This window comes from Meles meles, chromosome 8 (genome assembly GCF_922984935.1).
Source record: "Meles meles chromosome 8, mMelMel3.1 paternal haplotype, whole genome shotgun sequence".
Lineage (NCBI taxonomy): Eukaryota > Metazoa > Chordata > Mammalia > Carnivora > Mustelidae > Meles > Meles meles.
The window spans coordinates 32,210,026-32,228,015 of NC_060073.1; the positions used below are offsets into that span (position 1 = coordinate 32,210,026).

The following is a 17,990-nucleotide window of genomic DNA, read 5'->3' on the forward strand; positions in this document are numbered from 1 at the left end:
GCCGATCTGGGGCTCCGTACTGGATCCGCAGGTTGGGGTTCACCAGCCGCACATTTGCTGTTCTGGTTCTTCTCTACACCCTTCCCATCTCTTCACATATATACGTAATGTAATGTAATATATATACGTGTAATTTTTTTTCAACGCTGGTGATTGTGGCTTCGCCAAAGTTTGGAGTGTGACAGCCAACGTTTCTGGACTCTGGAGTCCAAGGGAACGTGAAGAGCTGTAGGATTTGCTCTCACAGTTCCAACAAGGCAGAGACCTTGGAGACTGAGTGTGGGTTCTGCAGAACCCACGTTTTGCCGTGACATTCAGAGGTGATCTTTGGGAGGATATTTTTTGAAAGATTGTTTGCACTTTGTGGGCTCAGAGGCTGGCTGGGCTGTTTATGGAGAGGGCAAGTGGGCTGGGGCCCCGGCAGAAGTGACAGCGGGCGTGAGGTGTGTGTGTTCTTGCTCACTGGCATGTGTCTGTATGGTGCTTCTGTGGTCCGGTGGGCAGGAGCATGGCTGTGTTGGGCTGGGCTGCCTGATGCCCCGCGTGGTTGCGTGGTCCGGTGGCGCTTTTGATCGATAGCAGGAAACCGATTGCTGAAGTTGGCATGGGCTGGCAGGGAGCTGAGGATGCATTGTGGTTGTCTTCTCTTCCTCTTCTTCTCCTACCTCTTCCTCCTCCTCTTTCTCTTTACTCCTCTTCCTCTCCTCTCCTCCTTGCTCTGCTCTGCTCTCCTCTCCTCTCCTTTCCCTTTTCCTTAGGTCACAGCGGAGTGAATCAGCTCGGTGGTGTCTTTGTCAACGGGCGGCCACTGCCGGACTCCACCCGGCAGAAGATCGTAGAGCTAGCTCACAGCGGGGCCCGGCCGTGCGACATTTCCCGAATTCTGCAGGTGATCCTCCCGGCGCCGCCCCACTCGCCGCCCCCGCGGCCCTCCACTCTCAAGGCCCTCTCTTCATTTCTTGCTGTAAACGCTGCTAATTACGGACCCCCCTCACCCACCCCACCCCAGTCCCTACCCCACTCCCCTGCCATCCCCGCTTTCCCCTTTCCTTCCAACATCCTTCCCTATCTCTTTCAACCTGGGTCAGTCACATAAGATAACTCATCTGCTTAAGGAAAAAAAAAATGTGTGTGTGAATTAAAAACAACAACAACAAAAAAACCCCCCAAGTACCCTTCTCATTTCATTTGGTGAAAACATTAATTGTAGTAATAGTTTATGAACTATAATGAGCTGAGTTGTATAAACCAGCATGATTTCATTCCCTTCTCCCTCATCCCATGCTCACCTCAGATTTTGAGATATTTATTTGCATTCTTCATATTCATGAAGAATATATATTGATTTTAAAAGGCAAATGCTATTTACCTCCCTACCTAACTCAACTGGGCATATTTTTTAAAAAGGAAAATACGTACAATTTTAGTTTATTTTCCTCCTTTGCTCATTAAAACATAAGCAAGGTCAGCACAAAAAATTAATCTGACTTCGTTTTGATGCATCTTGAGGCAATGTTTAAGAAAACAGTTTTTTAAAAAAAACTTTTAAATTAGTTTTTTTTAATAGTTCAGACTGTTTGAAAGTATCATCCTATTTGTAGTTTTTAGGGCTACAAATGTAATTTTAAGAAAAAAAGCTCTCTACAGTAAGTTCTCATACCATTGAAGGTATATTTTTGTGTTATAGACCCATGCAGATGCAAAAGTCCAAGTGCTGGACAATCAAAACGTAAGCTTGTCATTGTTTAATGCATACTTAAACAATTTTATTTTTGTCTTGAAATTATTAATAATGTGGTTTTCTGTCCACTTCCCCTATGCAGGTGTCCAACGGATGTGTGAGTAAAATTCTGGGCAGGTATTACGAGACTGGCTCCATCAGACCCAGGGCAATCGGTGGTAGTAAACCGAGAGTAGCGACTCCAGAAGTTGTAAGCAAAATAGCCCAGTATAAGCGGGAGTGCCCGTCCATCTTTGCTTGGGAAATCCGAGACAGATTACTGTCCGAGGGGGTCTGTACCAACGATAACATACCAAGTGTAAGTTCACCGAGATCATTCCCCCTCCCTGCCCTAAGCCCCATGCTCTTTCCTCTCTACCATCCCCTCTCTTCACCTGCCTACCCTCCTCCGCCTTGCCAGTGTCATTCTGCCTCGGTTCCCTCCCTGCTCCACCTTTGTCCCCTCTGTATCTGGGGGTGTTGAGAGGAGGACACTGACTCTTTTTTGATCTTCTGGAAGATGGGAGTCGAGTGCGGGGAGCTTTTCACCTTATTTGCATGCTGCAAAGTAGAGGGTGGAGGCACCCAGGGAAAGGCACTTGAATCAAGAAGGAAAATGAAAATGAAAACCATATTCTAACCTCCTCCAACTCAGACCGCCTGAACCTTCCTTCAGGTGTCAGACATCCACTTCTGCCCTAATAGGAGATCGAGTGAAAGGGAGTTCTAAGCCAAGTCATAGCCATTTTGGAGGAAGTCTTTTAACAAAGATTAGGTCAGCATAGACATCCAGCAGTAGCGAAGGAAATGCCTTCTCCATCCCGCATTCTCTGCTCAACTCAGTTTCCACGCCCCAAGTGATGGCTGTCATTCTGTCTAAAATGTCTCTGCAAATCCACCCATTGTCCCAGGATGGCTTGGAGTTTGTTTGTTTGGTTGTATTTAAAAAAAACAACAACAACATGTTAAGTGTCGTTCTTTAAGAGAGTGGGTGTGCTGCGATGGGGACTAAAGATAAGACAATTGTCCTTGGGAGACGTTACCATTTGGTTTGATTTTGGTTTGATTTGCAGGTGTCATCAATAAACAGAGTTCTTCGCAACCTGGCTAGCGAAAAGCAACAGATGGGCGCAGACGGCATGTATGACAAACTAAGGATGTTGAACGGGCAGACCGGAAGCTGGGGCACCCGCCCGGGTTGGTATCCGGGGACTTCGGTGCCAGGGCAACCTACACAAGGTAAAAACCTGAGCACCCACCCTCAAAACTCTCCATATAGGCAGCCCCTTGCCCATCTTCTCTCCTAACTTCTCCCCTCTTCTCACTTCTGTGCTCGAAGAATGTAGTGGAGAGACTCTTGTAAAGGCTTGGGACACACTGACTTGCCTTGTTGAACTATCTCATTAGCCTTTCAAATTTGAGGGTCGTGGGTGTCAGGAGTAGTAAGAACGCAGCTGCTCCGTGTGCGCGTGTATGTTGTGGGCAGGAATATGTGCGTGTGTAAGAGTTAGCTGTGTGGTGCCCTATTCAAATTTGCCATTAAAATGCACGGAGAGCCCCCTTGCTGTAGAAGTGTGACAAGTTAACACACTGACAGACTGCGAAGTAAACATAATTGTATCGTTTTGCTTTTTGCCATAATTGACAAATTGTGTGAGTATGAGTGGGGTGCCTACGAAAGGGCGAGCAGCGGGATGCAGGGCGGAGTACAGGATAGGGCACTGGAAGTGTTGGACTCCCAACTCACACAACCCCATCATCTCTGGTCGGATTCCCTCCACTTCTCTGGGCCCCCAGTTCTCACCCTCTGTGGGTGGCGACTGCCCGGAAGGGTGGGGTGAGGATACTTGTGAGCCGGCCTGCGGGGTGTCCCAGGCCGCTGGCAGGAGGGAGTGGGGTAGGGGGGCTGGGAGGAGAGAAGGAATCTGGACTGTGGCAGGATCTCTGAGAAGGAATGGAGGAAGAGGAGCAGATGGGGGTGGGGTGGGGCCGGTTGGCTTTCCCCTCCCCTACACACCCCGAGGTAGCTTGGTCAAGAATAGGAAACAGTTTACTCCGAAGATTAATCGGTATTTGTTGTTCTTGTGACAAGGAGATAATATGCGGGATAATGGGACGTGGCGTCTCACTCCCCGGAGCACGACGAAGCCTGGGGGCTCCAGGCTGGGGGCGGCGGCGCGGGGAAGATGCCGGGGCTGCCCGCGCGTCAGTGCGCTCCCGGACCTGCTCCGGGTGCCCCGCGCCTCCACGGAGCCCGGCTAGAGAAGGGAAAATCGGTAACAGTATGCGAAATATCTGGTACAAAGGATGCTTCTGTCACTCGCAAGAATTTGTTATGGGAACAATCCTGTCGCTCTGTAATTGCTCATTAGAGAACGTTTTGTTTCTCATTAAGGCGACATGAATAAGCGTCTAGTTGAAGGAGACAGCTGTAGAAATGTTCCACAAGAGACCTCTGGACACGATTCGGCACCAATTGCCAATTAGACATGTCAGTTTTAAGAGCAGAAAACAATATAGGACGGACACTGGGAAGATAGGGAGCAAAGCGCTCGCTCTGTGTTTCCCAGCGCGGCCGCTGGGCCGGCGGAGGCCTCCTGATGCGCTGGGCCGGGGCTCCCCTGGGCGACCCCTCTGGCCAGCAAGTCCGATCCCGCCCCGACCCCCGCGGCCTCCAGGGGTGCGGCGGGCACACCCGAGGAGGCGCCACCTCAGCTCCCGACGCGAGCCCAGGCCCAGGGCCGCCTCTGATGACAGGGATGACGGGGCTGAGCGTAGACCACCACACCCTCACCTGACCTCGGAAACGGTTGGGTTCCCACGGGCGAACACGGGACACACCCGACAGACACCCGAACTTGGCACTTCCCAGCGCCCGCCCCCCAACCCCCAGCGACCTGAGGTCCTTGGGGCCCCTCCCCCGCCGAGTCGGGAGGCCAGAGTCGGTCCGAGAACTCCTGGGGAGAGCGCGGGGCGCAGGCCGGTCTGGGAAGGCTGAGCCCAGAGCCTCCACCGCCCCACCCCCCCCGCCCCCGGTGCCAGGGCTCTCGTCAGCTTGGGGCCTACGGGACGTCCACCCTCCTGCTTCCCGAGTCCGGACGGAAGCCCAGGGCGGCACTTTCGCCAGCCCCTCTGTTTTCCACCAGAGGTGGCGCCCGATTAGGGCAGCTTTTCGGCCCGGGAGGCTTGAGGGCGGGAAGCGAGAGCCTCACGCAAGGACCCTGTGGCGATGGTTGCGGCGGGAGGTGGCGCTAATTCAGGAGCTTTTAACTTTGAATTGCTGGAGGATTCCGACTCACCGACTGCCAATTCCCTCTCCGCCCCCGCAAGAAACCCACTCGGAGGCAGCGACCGCGGGCGCCGGCCGCCGCCCCCGCTGCGGGGGTCTGAGGCGCGGGGTGCGGGTGGGCGGCTTCGGCCGACGCGCCCCGGGAATCCTCAGACTTTCCCGGGCTAAGAAGCCCCACCCTCCTTCGCCCCCTCTCCCGGCCCGGGAAGCCGTTTTGGGGTTTTAAAGAGTCCATTACTCTGAAAGCATAAGGCGAGGTTAGGTCTCAGAGGGAGACAAATATGGTTTCCATCTGATCAACGCCACGCGGCGGTGAATAAAATCGCGACGACGCGGGCTGACAACAACAAGAGACAACTCTATCCAGCCCCAACTCTCCAGCGATTTGGTGGTTTTAGGGATCACGGAGACACTTTTTCTTATCTCCTCCCCCCCACCCCCCTAATACCCAGGCCCTCTATAGGATTTAGTCAGTCTCCTTTCAACAGATGCTACAATGTTTTGATCCGCGCTCCAGAGCTGAAAAGGTGCCGCAACCGGGTTGCTATCTTTTCTTGCTTGTTTCCGCCTCACTGATTAAGACACTAAGAAACTAAGGAATGATTTTATTTCCCAGCGTCTTTTTTTTTTTCCTTCTTCTCCTTCTTTTTTTTTTTTTTTTTTTTTTTTTTTCTCCTCTCCTTCTTCCAGGAAACAAATCCTATCCCCAGCGTCAGATGGTCCTGGGGCCGGGATAATGGGAGGCGCTTTCACTCGCCTTCTCACGGATTAGGCTGGAAGGTGGACGGCGCCCATTGAAGGCCCCTTCTTTGCGCACTCCGAGGGGGCGCCTTTTAAAGAAGATATCTTAATTGTCTGCCACTTAGGTTTATCATATGGAGAATTCGAGATCCAACCTTTAGTTTTATTTTGTTAAAAGCTTTAAGAGTGGAAGGTAAATCCACTAAAGGAAAAAAAAGAAGGGGGGGCAGTCTAAGTGACCTCTCCTGCTACTTGGAAAGTAGGAACAAACTTTCAGCAGGGCACGCCCGCTCTGCGGGGTCGTGAAGGGATCCTGCCATCACCGGTTTCTCCTGACCGGCCTCTAGTTCCGCCTTTTTTAACCCCCCAAAGGGCTCTCTATCTCCATTGACTTCCCCTACCCCTTAAATGTCCATTCTCAAATGAGAGCCACGCCTGCGTTCCTGTGTGAGAGACAGCAGACAGCGAGAGATTGGGGGGTGGGAGTGGGAAGGAGAGCATGCAGATCTCCAAAGTTTTAAAATTAGGAAAATGTCAGAAAAACAAACCAGAGTAGAGAATGCTATCTGAGGGGGTCTCCTGAGCGAAACCTGGGCAGCTTTGTTTAATGGGTGAAATAAAAAATGCCAAGAAAAAGGGCTGGCATCGGCATGAGTGACCTGGCAGGCACCAGTGACCACCCCGGGGAGATAGGATTGTGTTCTCTTCAGCACCCAAGTCCCTAAACGTCAGATGGTAGGAGATTTTTGTGTTTTCCAAAAAGAATGATCCACAGGCCTAGTTTCTAGTTAACTGGTGAAAAAGGGCTGTTTCTGAAGTCTTCCCCACTCGTTGAATCTGAAAATGAGGGGGTGGGGTCTCTTCTTTCTTTTCACTTTGGAAAGACACCTGAAAACTTGGGGCAGTAAATTAGTACAGACACTTGTGCCCACACATAGGAGTCCAGCGTCTCCCTCAGCTAAGTAGCCTTCCCAGACCCCCCACCTCTCTGAAGTAGCGCAAGACGACCCAAGTAGAGCCGGTCCATTTAGTAATTGTCTATCCCTTGTCTTCCTTATCTCCTTTCTCTCCCTGTCTCCTTAGACCTTCTTGCCTCTTTCCCCCCTCAGCACTTTTTTCTGTCCTTATACCTTTCTGGTCTCTGTCTCTTTGAAGCCTTCTTTCTTCCTCCATCTCTTTCCACCCCCTCCTTCCTCCTCTCAGCCCATCCCCTTGGCCCCCTCCTCCCTCCCTCTTCCACCCTAGACCTGGTCTCCACCCTCCCTGCCTTCCCCATCCGCCCCTCCCACACAAGCCCTCCTGGTCCCCATCCACTTTCTTTGCCTCCCCCCACCCCCTGTTCTGGCCCCCCATCCACCCTCCATACCCCCAGCCAAGCGCCCTAAATAGCATTGAGGCGCCTGCTCTTCGGACAGTGATTAATGATAGCAGAGCAGAGGGGTTAACACACTTCACTGAAAAGTCTGTTGACTGGGCTTCTTGTAACACAATGTGGCCCGCTGCACGCCTCAAGAGAATCCTTTTGTTGTCCGCGCTCATTGTGGCCTCAAAATTCTGCCCACGAAAGTTTGCCAACGCTCCTGCCCCAGGAGTTTAATAGTTTCCCTTACTCGCGGGGCATTGTGTGGCGCTGAAAAGCAGCCCCTCGCTATTCAAGTGTTGGTGGTCATCTCAATAGATCTCCAAGGGCCCATATGGTGGCCAGTGCCGATGAATCCGCCTGTTTAAATGGGGGAGAAAGTTTTGGTTTTAAAACATTTCAAAGTTCCTGAAAAGATCCCACTAGATCCTGTCACAATTCCCTGAACTCTTTGATGGCACTGCCTATTGTCTCCTGGTTATAAATGATATTCCTGGCCAAGTCGATTCCCACCAAGGCGTCCCTAGAGACATGCCGCCCCCCCCCCCCCCCCCGCAAACCCCCGCCAAAGTTCTAGGATGGGGGGGCACAGCCCCTGTTGGTATCCCTTGGGAGCCTCCAGACCGAAAACCGGGGACCCAGTCTGCAGTGGCTCTGGAGGCCTGGTGAGGGCTGCGTCCTCCCTTCAGACAGGCTGTGGCCTCAGGAGCAAGAGGCAAGGCGAGAGACAGCTAGCCCAAGTGTACATCTTGCCCTCCAAGCAGCAAGGGAAAACAATAAAACTTTCCCCTGTTTAATGATAGAAATTACATTAAAAGTGGTGGAAATGCCCTAATTAAAAATGTACCACTTAAATGATATGCCAAGGATTCAGCTGCAGCATAGCGTATTTAGCTAGTTAGTGAACTCTCTACTATTTCTTTTTTAAAATTACACGTTAAAAATTTAAAAGAAATCTTACTTTTCTCTGGTGCAACACATTACAAAGAATGGACAGTCCTTTTATCTAAATATAAAATTCCATTTTCAGCAATTATAGCCTGTTCTTGGTGATGATATAATTACAGCTGTGCTCGTAATAGGTGTCAAGGCAAAGCGCACTCATACAATAGTTGAATAAAACTGCAGAACAATGCGAGCATTTCTAAATTCACAACCTTTAAAATGAAATTGACTGTGCAGAATTCAAATAAAAACTAGATAAATATTTTTTTTAAAAGATTACAAGCTTGGTTTGGTTTCTTAATAGCATTTTCTACAAACCTATCAACATCTAATTGATTAGATAGGAATTACTGATTATAGATCAGCTGAAATCTTGAACATCACTCTTCTATTTTCCCAACAGAGCTATAGGTAAATAAATTCTGTAGGGAAAGGGAACTGAGTGAGGCATTCGGGACTCAAGGTTAGTTATAAGGGACCATTTTAACTGGAAACTTCAGCGCTTGTTTTGTTATTCAAAGACATGCTACTTCGCAGTGTCTATATGGTACAGTGACTTCTTGACAAAAACAGATAAAAAGATACAGACTTAATTTTAAAAAAAGAGAGAGAAAGAAAGATAATGTATGTCATTGATGTCCTTTATTAGGAGAAGGCTGACACTTAAGTGACCTAGGGAATGTCTTGGTAGCCTGTCCGGAGGAACTGCTCTTGGAGTTATGGCTACACCCGGGCTCCAAGTTATTCCAGATTTCTCTCACTGTCCTATTCTTTTTGTTCCAGATGGCTGCCAGCAACAGGAAGGAGGGGGAGAGAATACCAACTCCATCAGTTCCAATGGAGAAGATTCAGACGAGGCCCAGATGCGACTTCAGCTGAAGCGGAAGCTGCAGAGAAATAGAACATCCTTTACCCAAGAGCAAATTGAGGCCCTGGAGAAAGGTGATGGAGTTTTTCAAAGTAGAGAAGCAGTAAATCAAACTAAATGCCACATCTTCAGGACAAAGAGCTAAATTTAGCCGGGGCCCTTTGCATAGAGGACTGAAAAGGTTTCTTTTTTCTTTCTTTCTTTCTTTTTTTTTACCCTGGGCATCTTTTCTGTGTGTGTGTGTGTGTGTGTGTGTGTGTGTGTTTTCTCTCTTCTTTTCATGTACCAGTAATTCAAAGACCAAGAGTCTGACTTCTCATAAAGAAAAAAAAAATGATGATTTGGCTAAGTCAGGCCCCAGAAGGGCACTCGAATGAATGTCATTCTGAAGAAAATTTCACTTGGTTCCGGTGGGATAGCTCTTCCAAGTACAGTCCATAATCATGGTACTGGCATTTTTAAGGGACGTGGTTGGAGGTGACAGAAATGGGGAGGTGACAGAAATGTCAACCAGCCTGAGCTTGGCTGACACACACTTGGTTGGTTTGTGAAGTTCTGGCACCATGTGGAAAACTCAACTTCCTCTTCCAGAGTTTGAGAGAACCCATTATCCGGATGTGTTTGCCCGAGAAAGACTAGCAGCCAAAATCGATCTACCTGAAGCAAGAATACAGGTACCCAGGGCCGTGTGGTTTCATGCTTTGCAATGCCTCCCATTCGCCCTTTCTGGACACAAAGGGGCTTAGTTGTAAGGAGCACCATTCCTTTCTAGAAACTGTGAAAGATTCAGTCTGCTAAATGATTTGCTGCCCCTGGGGGACGGGTCGTGAGGCTGGGGAGCAGTGGAGGCACAAGGGGGGAAGGATGAGCTGGGGGTAGGCGCAGGCCTGACCTCTTCCATCTGCTTTCCAGGTATGGTTTTCTAATCGGAGGGCCAAATGGAGAAGGGAAGAAAAACTGAGGAACCAGAGGAGACAGGCCAGCAACACCCCCAGTCACATCCCCATCAGCAGTAGCTTCAGCACCAGTGTTTACCAACCGATCCCACAACCCACCACACCCGGTAATTTGAATATTCATACCAGTCATAAATGTGCTTCACCGGTTTGCCCTGGCCTTGCCTCTCAGCATGACGGTCTGTGGTGTCCTCCTCCTGCAGTTTCTTCCTTCACCTCGGGCTCCATGTTGGGCCGGACAGACACCGCCCTCACCAACACATACAGCGCCCTGCCGCCTATGCCCAGCTTCACCATGGCGAATAACCTGCCTATGCAAGTAAGTGAGGCCGCTGGCTGCCTGCGTCCTGGGTACTTGGGAGAAGAAGTAAGGGAGTGGTCAGGGCCTGCAGACCTCACTGGCCATGCGTGCACCCTTGGGAGCCTTCCCAGGTGTGGTCATTGTCTTTAATAGTCAAGTTTTTTTTTTGGTAACAATAATATTTTCTTTAAAGATTTTATTTCTGTATTTGACAGAGAGAGATACAGAGAGAGAGGGAACACAAGCAGGGGGAGTAGGAGAGGCAGGTTTCCCATTGAGCAGGGAGCCCGACGCGGGGCTCCATCCCAGGACCCTGGGATCATAACCTGTGCCGAAGGCAGATGCTGAACAACCGAGCCACCTAGGCTCCCCATCAGTCAAGTTTAAACAGTCAATCCAGGCTTTCAGTTGGATTGATGGATTGATGGATGGCCGCTCTGAAAAAACCATGAAAACCAAGTTAATCTGCCTTTTGCTCAGAGAGGATGTTAGCTTGATAACGCTGGGTGGGGATGGGGCACGTTTTGGGTACCAGAAAGTGGAAATAATTCTGGCATGTAATATTAGATAAGAAGGGCTTAGAGTATACCTACATTTGGGTTTATATTACTCTGTTCATATTAATGAATACATACCCTGTGGACCCATTTTGGGTATTCTTTAGAGTATATGTGATGAACGAGTGGGGAAGGAAAAAGGGGTCCGAAATAAGATTTATATTTGCATAGTGGGATATACGAAGAGAGCAGTGAGTTTTCTTCTGTATCTTACAATAAAAAACGGAATAGAGGTATTTGCTAAAAATTGAGCACTTCTTGGCCATGAATTACATCACGAGTCTGGCACGCTGGCTGCCTGGCTACACTGATGTTCCAGCCTGCCTCTCCTCCCAGTTGTGCTGCGAATGGTTATCTGCTCCACACGTGCGAGGTCCTGTATAGGCTACTGGCCCTTTTTGATGGAAGCGACATAGGGCAGGTGGGGTGTACTACGACTTTCGACATGGATGGATTCTTGATGGGGGAAAAAAAATTGGTCTTCTGGTGGGCCTTCTGTGGTGACTTGGCCAGGACTCCTGTTCGGGCCATCCTTGGAAGATGCCGGGTGGTGTGAGATTGGCCATGCTGAGCCCCTGCTGGAAACAGTGCTGGAAACAGTGCTGGAGTTATACACATGGATCACTCACCCTCGAATGTCTTTTGATGAATTTCAACTCCAAATAATAGCAAAATAAATGTTTCATAGTCTTCAGGCCAAAACAGAAGCAGCTAGATAAGCAGCTTCAGAGGAATTTATTCACATGTTGATTTTTATTGCATCTGGATATTAGCAGCTGTAGTGCAATTAATGTATCTTAAGGGATTAACGGCCCATTCGTTGGTATTACTACAACTGCTTTGGAATTTTCCAGAAGTCAGGTTGCCTAGAGGAAATGATCTTGGGAATTAGAAAAAAATGCAAGCTGAAATTCTGGCAGGGCCCTCAAGGCATGCTTGCCTCTTTGAACCTGATGTTCCAGTCATGCTCCGACTTCCATAGGGCCACTGAGTATCTTGTTTAGTTTTGTAAATTATAGCGACATCCACGTTTCTGCCAAGATCACAAAATTTGTATATGAGAAAACATTTAAAAGCAATTCCATGGGGGCTACTGTTCTATGAAGGTTGTTTCCGCCTACTGACTGGTGTGGGGTCAATGTATTGCAAACACTAACTTTAAAAAGTTACACAACTTCTATAAAACAAAACATACATACATTCATGAAGCATAATGAAAATTAAAAAGTTATTAATAGTTCTACTGTTCAGAGAAAATTTACTCTTTGAATTTGGAACTGGGGGTGGGGAGTGGGTTTTGGTCTGTCTGTCCATCAGTTCTTCTTGTTGACCATAATCTTCAACCACCTTACAAGAGGGTGTCTTCCACTGAACCCTCTCTACTAGGTCACCCTTTCTGAGAGGATGAATCTTGAAATGTTAAACATTTCTGCAGTTTGCAGAACAGAGTAGTGCTATTATCTCCCTTCTTCTTGGCGTTATGTTTCTATTAATTCATCCCAATCCTGCTGCCCTGGCATAGCTCCATGTGAGCTTATGAGGGATTTTGTGTCAGCTCTGTGTATTTCTTATTCACTTAGGAGAAAGGTTTACCTCCTTATTTGAGTCCAAACACTCAGAGGGGAGCAACCCAATTTTATGGATAGAATCCCATCTGGGTTTTTAGGTCTATAAGGAAGTCACTTCTCATTCTCAGGATAGGGCTTGGTATTTACTGACACTTCTGACCATTTTAATCTGAGATCATTACTGATCTGCCTCTTCAAAGAGTCCTTAATCCCATGAGTCCAACCATGAAAGGCTCCCAGGGTTTCTGGAGCAGACTTTCTAGAGAACTCCTCCCACAGCCCTTTGCCCAATGTTTGAGATACAAGATGTGGTCATCACTAGATTCACAAATAGATTGGATTTGCAGGAGAGGGGGCGTGTTTTAATGGAAGTCCTCATGCTATAGCTTGTCTGCAGATGCCAAGAGAGGTCCAAGATGAAAATGGACAAAAACCCTATTAATTTTATGGATAGCATCCACCGTCTAGCTAGACAGCTGTACTTTGGGGCAACATTTACCTACCAGTGGTCAGTGGAAGGACTGGTTGGAGGCCCGATTGCCAGGCTATCCTGTGGAATTCCAGTAGTCTACATGAGGGCATCTTTAATGATCCAGCTTGTTGGCACAGTTCCTGGGGAGGGGAGAGCCTGGGGATGTGACCGTGGGATGTGCTCCTCGGTAACCACTGGTTTGCCTCTCTCCTCTCAGCCCCCAGTCCCCAGCCAGACCTCCTCGTACTCCTGCATGCTGCCCACCAGCCCTTCGGTGAACGGGAGGAGTTACGACACCTACACCCCCCCACATATGCAGACACACATGAACAGTCAGCCGATGGGCACCTCGGGCACCACTTCCACAGGTGAGCCGCCGCCCCCTGCAGGCTACTCGGAGGTGGCCTTCACAGCTCCTTTTGCCAGGTGATCTCCCTTTGCTCAAAGTGAACCTCCACAGAACCTCCTGGCCTTGTGTCATGGTGTGTTTTAACTCTTTGCTGCTCGCTTCTCTGGGGAAAACTGATCCAATGGGGGAAATTCAGTCAAGCAAGTTAGTTACTTGATCCCATGTAGATAGAAAGCAAAGTTGTTTTTCCTGAATTTGGTCACAGACGTTGTGTATGAAGGCAAGGCCTGAGAACGTAAGTTCTCTGAAGAGAGGTCATTAGCCAGAGCTCAGTGGTGAGGGCCCGAGTGAGCGAGCGAGCGAGCAGCATGGTGAGTGTTGTCCGAAGGCTTCTCACCTTCCCAGCTCTTCCCTGCCTTTCATTGCAAATGAAGAAGTACCACATGGGCTTTCCAGAGATAGTTATATTGGTACAGTTCCAAACATACAAACAAACAAATGGAGGTTTATTGTTTTTTTTTTCCCCTCCTCTTTTGTGTGGGAGGACTTGGGATTGAATAGATATGTGGAAACATGTTATCTGGTTTCTGAAGGTGCTACTTCCGTTTGTGTATTTTTTTTTTAATACAGTTAGAACGTTAGAGAGCATTAGAGATTTTTTTTAACCAATAATTCATACTCCATGCTTATCTCTCGAAGGGAATTTCTACATGGCTATTTCTCTCATCCACTTCTAGGACTCATTTCCCCTGGTGTGTCAGTTCCAGTTCAAGTTCCTGGAAGTGAACCTGATATGTCTCAGTATTGGCCAAGATTACAGTAAAAAAAAAAAAAAAAAAAAAGGATATATTGTGTTAATTCAGTCAGTGACTATGTGGACACAACAGTTGGGCGTTCAGGAAGGAAAGAAAAATGGTTGTTAGAAGCACTTCAGTTCTGCAATTGTGTCCTGTATTGTACCACTGGGGAATGGACTTGAAACAAGGACCTTTGTATACAGAAGGCACGCTATCAGTTGGAACAAATCTTCATTTTGGTATCCAAACTTTTATTCATTTTGGTGTATTATTTGTAAATGGGCATTTGTATGTTATGAAAAAAAGAACAACGTAGACTGGATGGATGTTTGATCTGTGTTGGTCATGAAGTTGTTTAAAAAAAAAAGGAAACCATGATCAACAAGCTTTGCCACAAATTTAAGAGTTTTATCAAGATATATCAAATACTTCTACCCATCTGTTCATAGTTTATGGACTGATGTTCCAAGTTTGTATCATTCCTTTGCATATAATTAAACCTGGAACAACATGCACTAGATTTATGTAAGAATATCTGTTGGTTTTCCAAAGGTTGTTAACAGATGAAGTTTATGTGCAAAAAAGGGTAAGATATAAATTCAAGGAAGAAAAAAGTTGATAGCTAAAAGGTAGAGTGTGTCTTCGATAAAATCCAATTTGTTTTATGTCAAAATGTAAGTATTTGTCTTCCCTAGAAATCCTCAGAATGATTTCTATAATAAAGTTAATTTCATTTATATTTGACAAGAATACTCTATAGATGTTTTATACACATTTTCATGCAATCATACGTTTCTTTTTTGGCCAGCAAAAATTAATTGTTCTTAGATATAGTTGTATTACTGTTCACAGTCCAATCATTTTGTGCATCTAGAATTCATTCCTAATCAATTAAAAGTGCTTGCAAGAGTTTTAAACTTAAGTGTTTTGAAGTTGTTCACAACTACATATCAAAATTAACCATTGTTGATTGTAAAAACCATGCCAAAGCCTTTGTATTTCCTTTATTATACTATTTTCTTTTTAACCTTATAGTGTGGTGTTACAAATTTTGTTTCCATGTTAGATTATCATTCTAAACCAACGGTTCCTTTCATACATACTCTAATTCGTAAAGAAATAATTCTTATCACTTCATTAATTTGAGATGTGTTAGGAAAAAAATTCCACTTAAAGCTATGTGTAGATCTGTGCCCATCTGTACCCACAATGTACATATAAAACGGTCACATTCCCCAGCTAGACATTTGGTTCAAAAACTCAAAGTCTAGAAATAATTTAAAAATGCAACAAGCTATTAACTAGGAATTGTCTTTGGAATTAGGGCTGGCATTTTCAATCTGGGCAGATTTCCATTGTCGGGCTATTTCAACAGCGATTTCACTGAAGTATATTCAAAAGTAGATTTCTTATACAAGACTCTCTGAAAGCTGTCGCCTTTCTCAAATAGGTCCTCTCCCTTTTCTCTCTCCCTCCCCTTTGCACAAGAGGCATCATTTCCCATTGAACCACTACAGCTGTTCCCATTTGAATCTCGCTTTCTGTGCGGTTGTGGATGGTTGGAGGGTAGAGGGGGGATGTTGCATGTCAAGGAATAATGAGCACAGACACATCAACAGACAACAACAAAGCGTACTGTGACTGGCCGATGGGAGCTAAAGGCCTTCAGTCATTGGCAGCTTAAGCCAAACATTCCCAAATCTATGAAGCCAGGCCTATTGTCGGCCAGTTGTTATTTGCAATGAAGCACAGATCTGATCATGTTTAAAGTGGCGGCACGCAGGGCAGGAGTGCTTGAGCCCCAGCAAAGGATGGAAAAAAATAAGCCTTTGTTGGGTGAAAAAAGGCCTGTCCAAGACTTTTATTTCTGTCTGCTCTGCGCAACATATAAGTCAATACAGATAAGTTTTCTTCTGCGAAGTTCAGTCAGAGGCTGGGGGTTCTGGCCGTCTAGATGAAATGCTTGCACAGGCAGAATGCTCTGGGGACAAAGACACACTTGCACTGAATTGTACTCTGCTCTTTTGTTTTGTTTTGTTTTGAATCCCCAAAGGCAAATGGTCAGAAATATAGAAATTAATTGGAGGCTTTAAGAAAGAGCCTTCTTGTTCAACATCCACTCTTTTCTGGTGAAGGGTTTCCTCGGGAACAGATAACTGTGATTCATTTCTGTGGCATGCTGTGTATTAATCATTTTATTCCACCAGAATTGCTGCACCTCTAGAGACACCTTCCTGGGTTGATTGTGGTTTTTAGGCCTACGTGTGTGCGGCGGTGGATTCAGCGGCGGTGTTCACGGCACGCTTGCACACTTCTGCAGTGTGCACACGGACGCACGGTCGTTGCACTGGCCTGTGCACACACTTCTACCTCCTGACCTTGTGCAGGCGCTATTCCCAGGGGAGGGCTGCGTGGTGTGTGCTGCAGCTGCTGGCTGGCTCACTTCTTCCCTGCGAGGAGGGACACTTTCCAACTGGCTCAGATGTGGGCCAGGGTCAGGCAGCCAGGCCTGGCCCACGGCTCGGTGGTGTAGAGAGCACAGACTTCGGAGACCTGGGTGCCGCGCTCTGGGTGCTGGGGGTGGGGGTGGGGGTGGGGGTGGAGGTGGAGTGCTGTGGGCGCTGAGTGTCTCTGTGCGCATGCGCCCTCGGGCACGTACCCTTGTCCTCCGAGGGTCAGGACTGCCAGGGAACGGCGGCTGCCTTGCCTTCTGCCCTCACCCCAGGGAGAGGAGCTGTCCTTCCGAATGGAGCTCCAGGTGTTCCCCGGGGGACCAGCAAGGCAGGCGCCCTGCGGAAGCAGGGCCCTGGAGGTGGTTGCCTTTTACTCGGTGTCGTTTAAATAATTTTTTATTTATTTACTGATAGGTATATTTATATATTTATCTGCGAGAATGTTGCAGGGAACCTTGGATGCCATCTTCCAGGATGGTGACCAAATACCCATCTGTGTTGTCCTCAGTAGAATCACAACACTCACAGCTCTGATTTTTCTCCAAACTTGAGGGACTTAAGGAGACCCGGTGAACAAAATTAGAGCTGAGTGTTTGAATAGGAAACAACCAAATTACTCTGAGCAAAAACCCTGCTTTTTGCTACAGTGAGTTTCCAGAGTATTCCCTGCACCCTCCCAAGCTGGGCCTCCTAACTCTTACCCGGTAAACAGCTTCTTGATGTAGCTCATACAATCATTTCTGCCTACCTTCCCGTCCCCCTCAACAAAAATAGGTTTTCTCAAATTCACTTACAGAGTAGTAAGATTTATCTTTGTTTTGTGAATTTTTGCTATCTTAGGATGGTGTCTATATTCTTCTCATTTCTTTTTGCCCTGGGCCTTAATTTTAACAAGATTTTAAAAAATGCTTTCCTTCTCTCTATAGTGTTTGGTTCTTGAAGGCCAAACACAAATGCTTTCCTTTTCTGTTTCTCAAGAAAAAACTTCATCCGTAGCAATTTTTTTGGTTTGTTTTTGTTTTTTTGACTGGTCCTAATGTGATTTCACTGCTCATTTTTAAAGTTCAAAGTGCAAGTACTTAGGGTTGGTATTAAAGTTTGATGGCGTTGACGGTGACTATTTTTGGAAAGCATTAACAGGATGTTTTAGAAATGACATTCATAATGGGCTCTAAAGAAATGAATAGCCCCCCCCCTTCCCTTTTGTATGTGTATGCGTGGGTCTGATTCTTTAAAATTAAAAGACAGGGAATTGATTGCCTGCAGAGTGTTACTTCCTTTTGAAGTGTTTTTGTTTTTTGTTTTGTTTTGTTTTTGTTTTTTTTGATCTAGTATTAGTATTTGCAGATTCTGGAGGTAGAGAACAAATAAATGGAAGAGGAGGAAGAGAAAAGTGGAAATAGTCTGGTGGCTACTAGAAAGAAATTCAGAAAGTCTTAGAACCTCAGCACCTGAGAGCAGGGTGCGGTATTCAAAATATTTACCTCATGTTAAAGAAAGGCAAATCTAGTGTATGAAATGAATACTAGATAGGATTATGAAGTTTTAGAAACAAAAGATATTTGTTTTCATTTCATTTATTTCATTTCAAATACTATGTCTGGTACTGTCACT

General features: G+C 46.9%; 1 protein-coding gene across 10 annotated transcripts in view; it reads left to right on the forward strand.

Moving 5' to 3' along the window:
- The window catches only part of PAX6 (paired box 6), a 28,184-nt gene extending 14,216 nt beyond the window's left edge, over positions 1–13,968 (forward strand). For 6 of the 10 annotated variants that reach the window (XM_046017635.1, XM_046017637.1, XM_046017636.1 and 3 more), the window contains exons 5-14: positions 759–889; positions 1,688–1,729; positions 1,824–2,039; positions 2,794–2,959; positions 8,839–8,997; positions 9,515–9,597; positions 9,836–9,986; positions 10,083–10,198; positions 12,995–13,145; positions 13,864–13,968. In XM_046017635.1, coding sequence (XP_045873591.1) covers positions 759–889; positions 1,688–1,729; positions 1,824–2,039; positions 2,794–2,959; positions 8,839–8,997; positions 9,515–9,597; positions 9,836–9,986; positions 10,083–10,198; positions 12,995–13,145; positions 13,864–13,949 — 1,301 coding nt within the window. In that variant the 3' untranslated portion in view covers positions 13,950–13,968. Of the gene's footprint in view, positions 1–170; positions 321–758; positions 890–1,687; positions 1,730–1,823; positions 2,040–2,793; positions 2,960–8,838; positions 8,998–9,514; positions 9,598–9,835; positions 9,987–10,082; positions 10,199–12,994; positions 13,146–13,863 lie in introns of all 10 variants that reach the window. The other 4 variants (XM_046017641.1, XM_046017643.1, XM_046017642.1 and 1 more) reach the window with 4 other exon arrangements.
- The last annotated feature ends 4,022 nt before the right edge of the window (positions 13,969–17,990 follow it).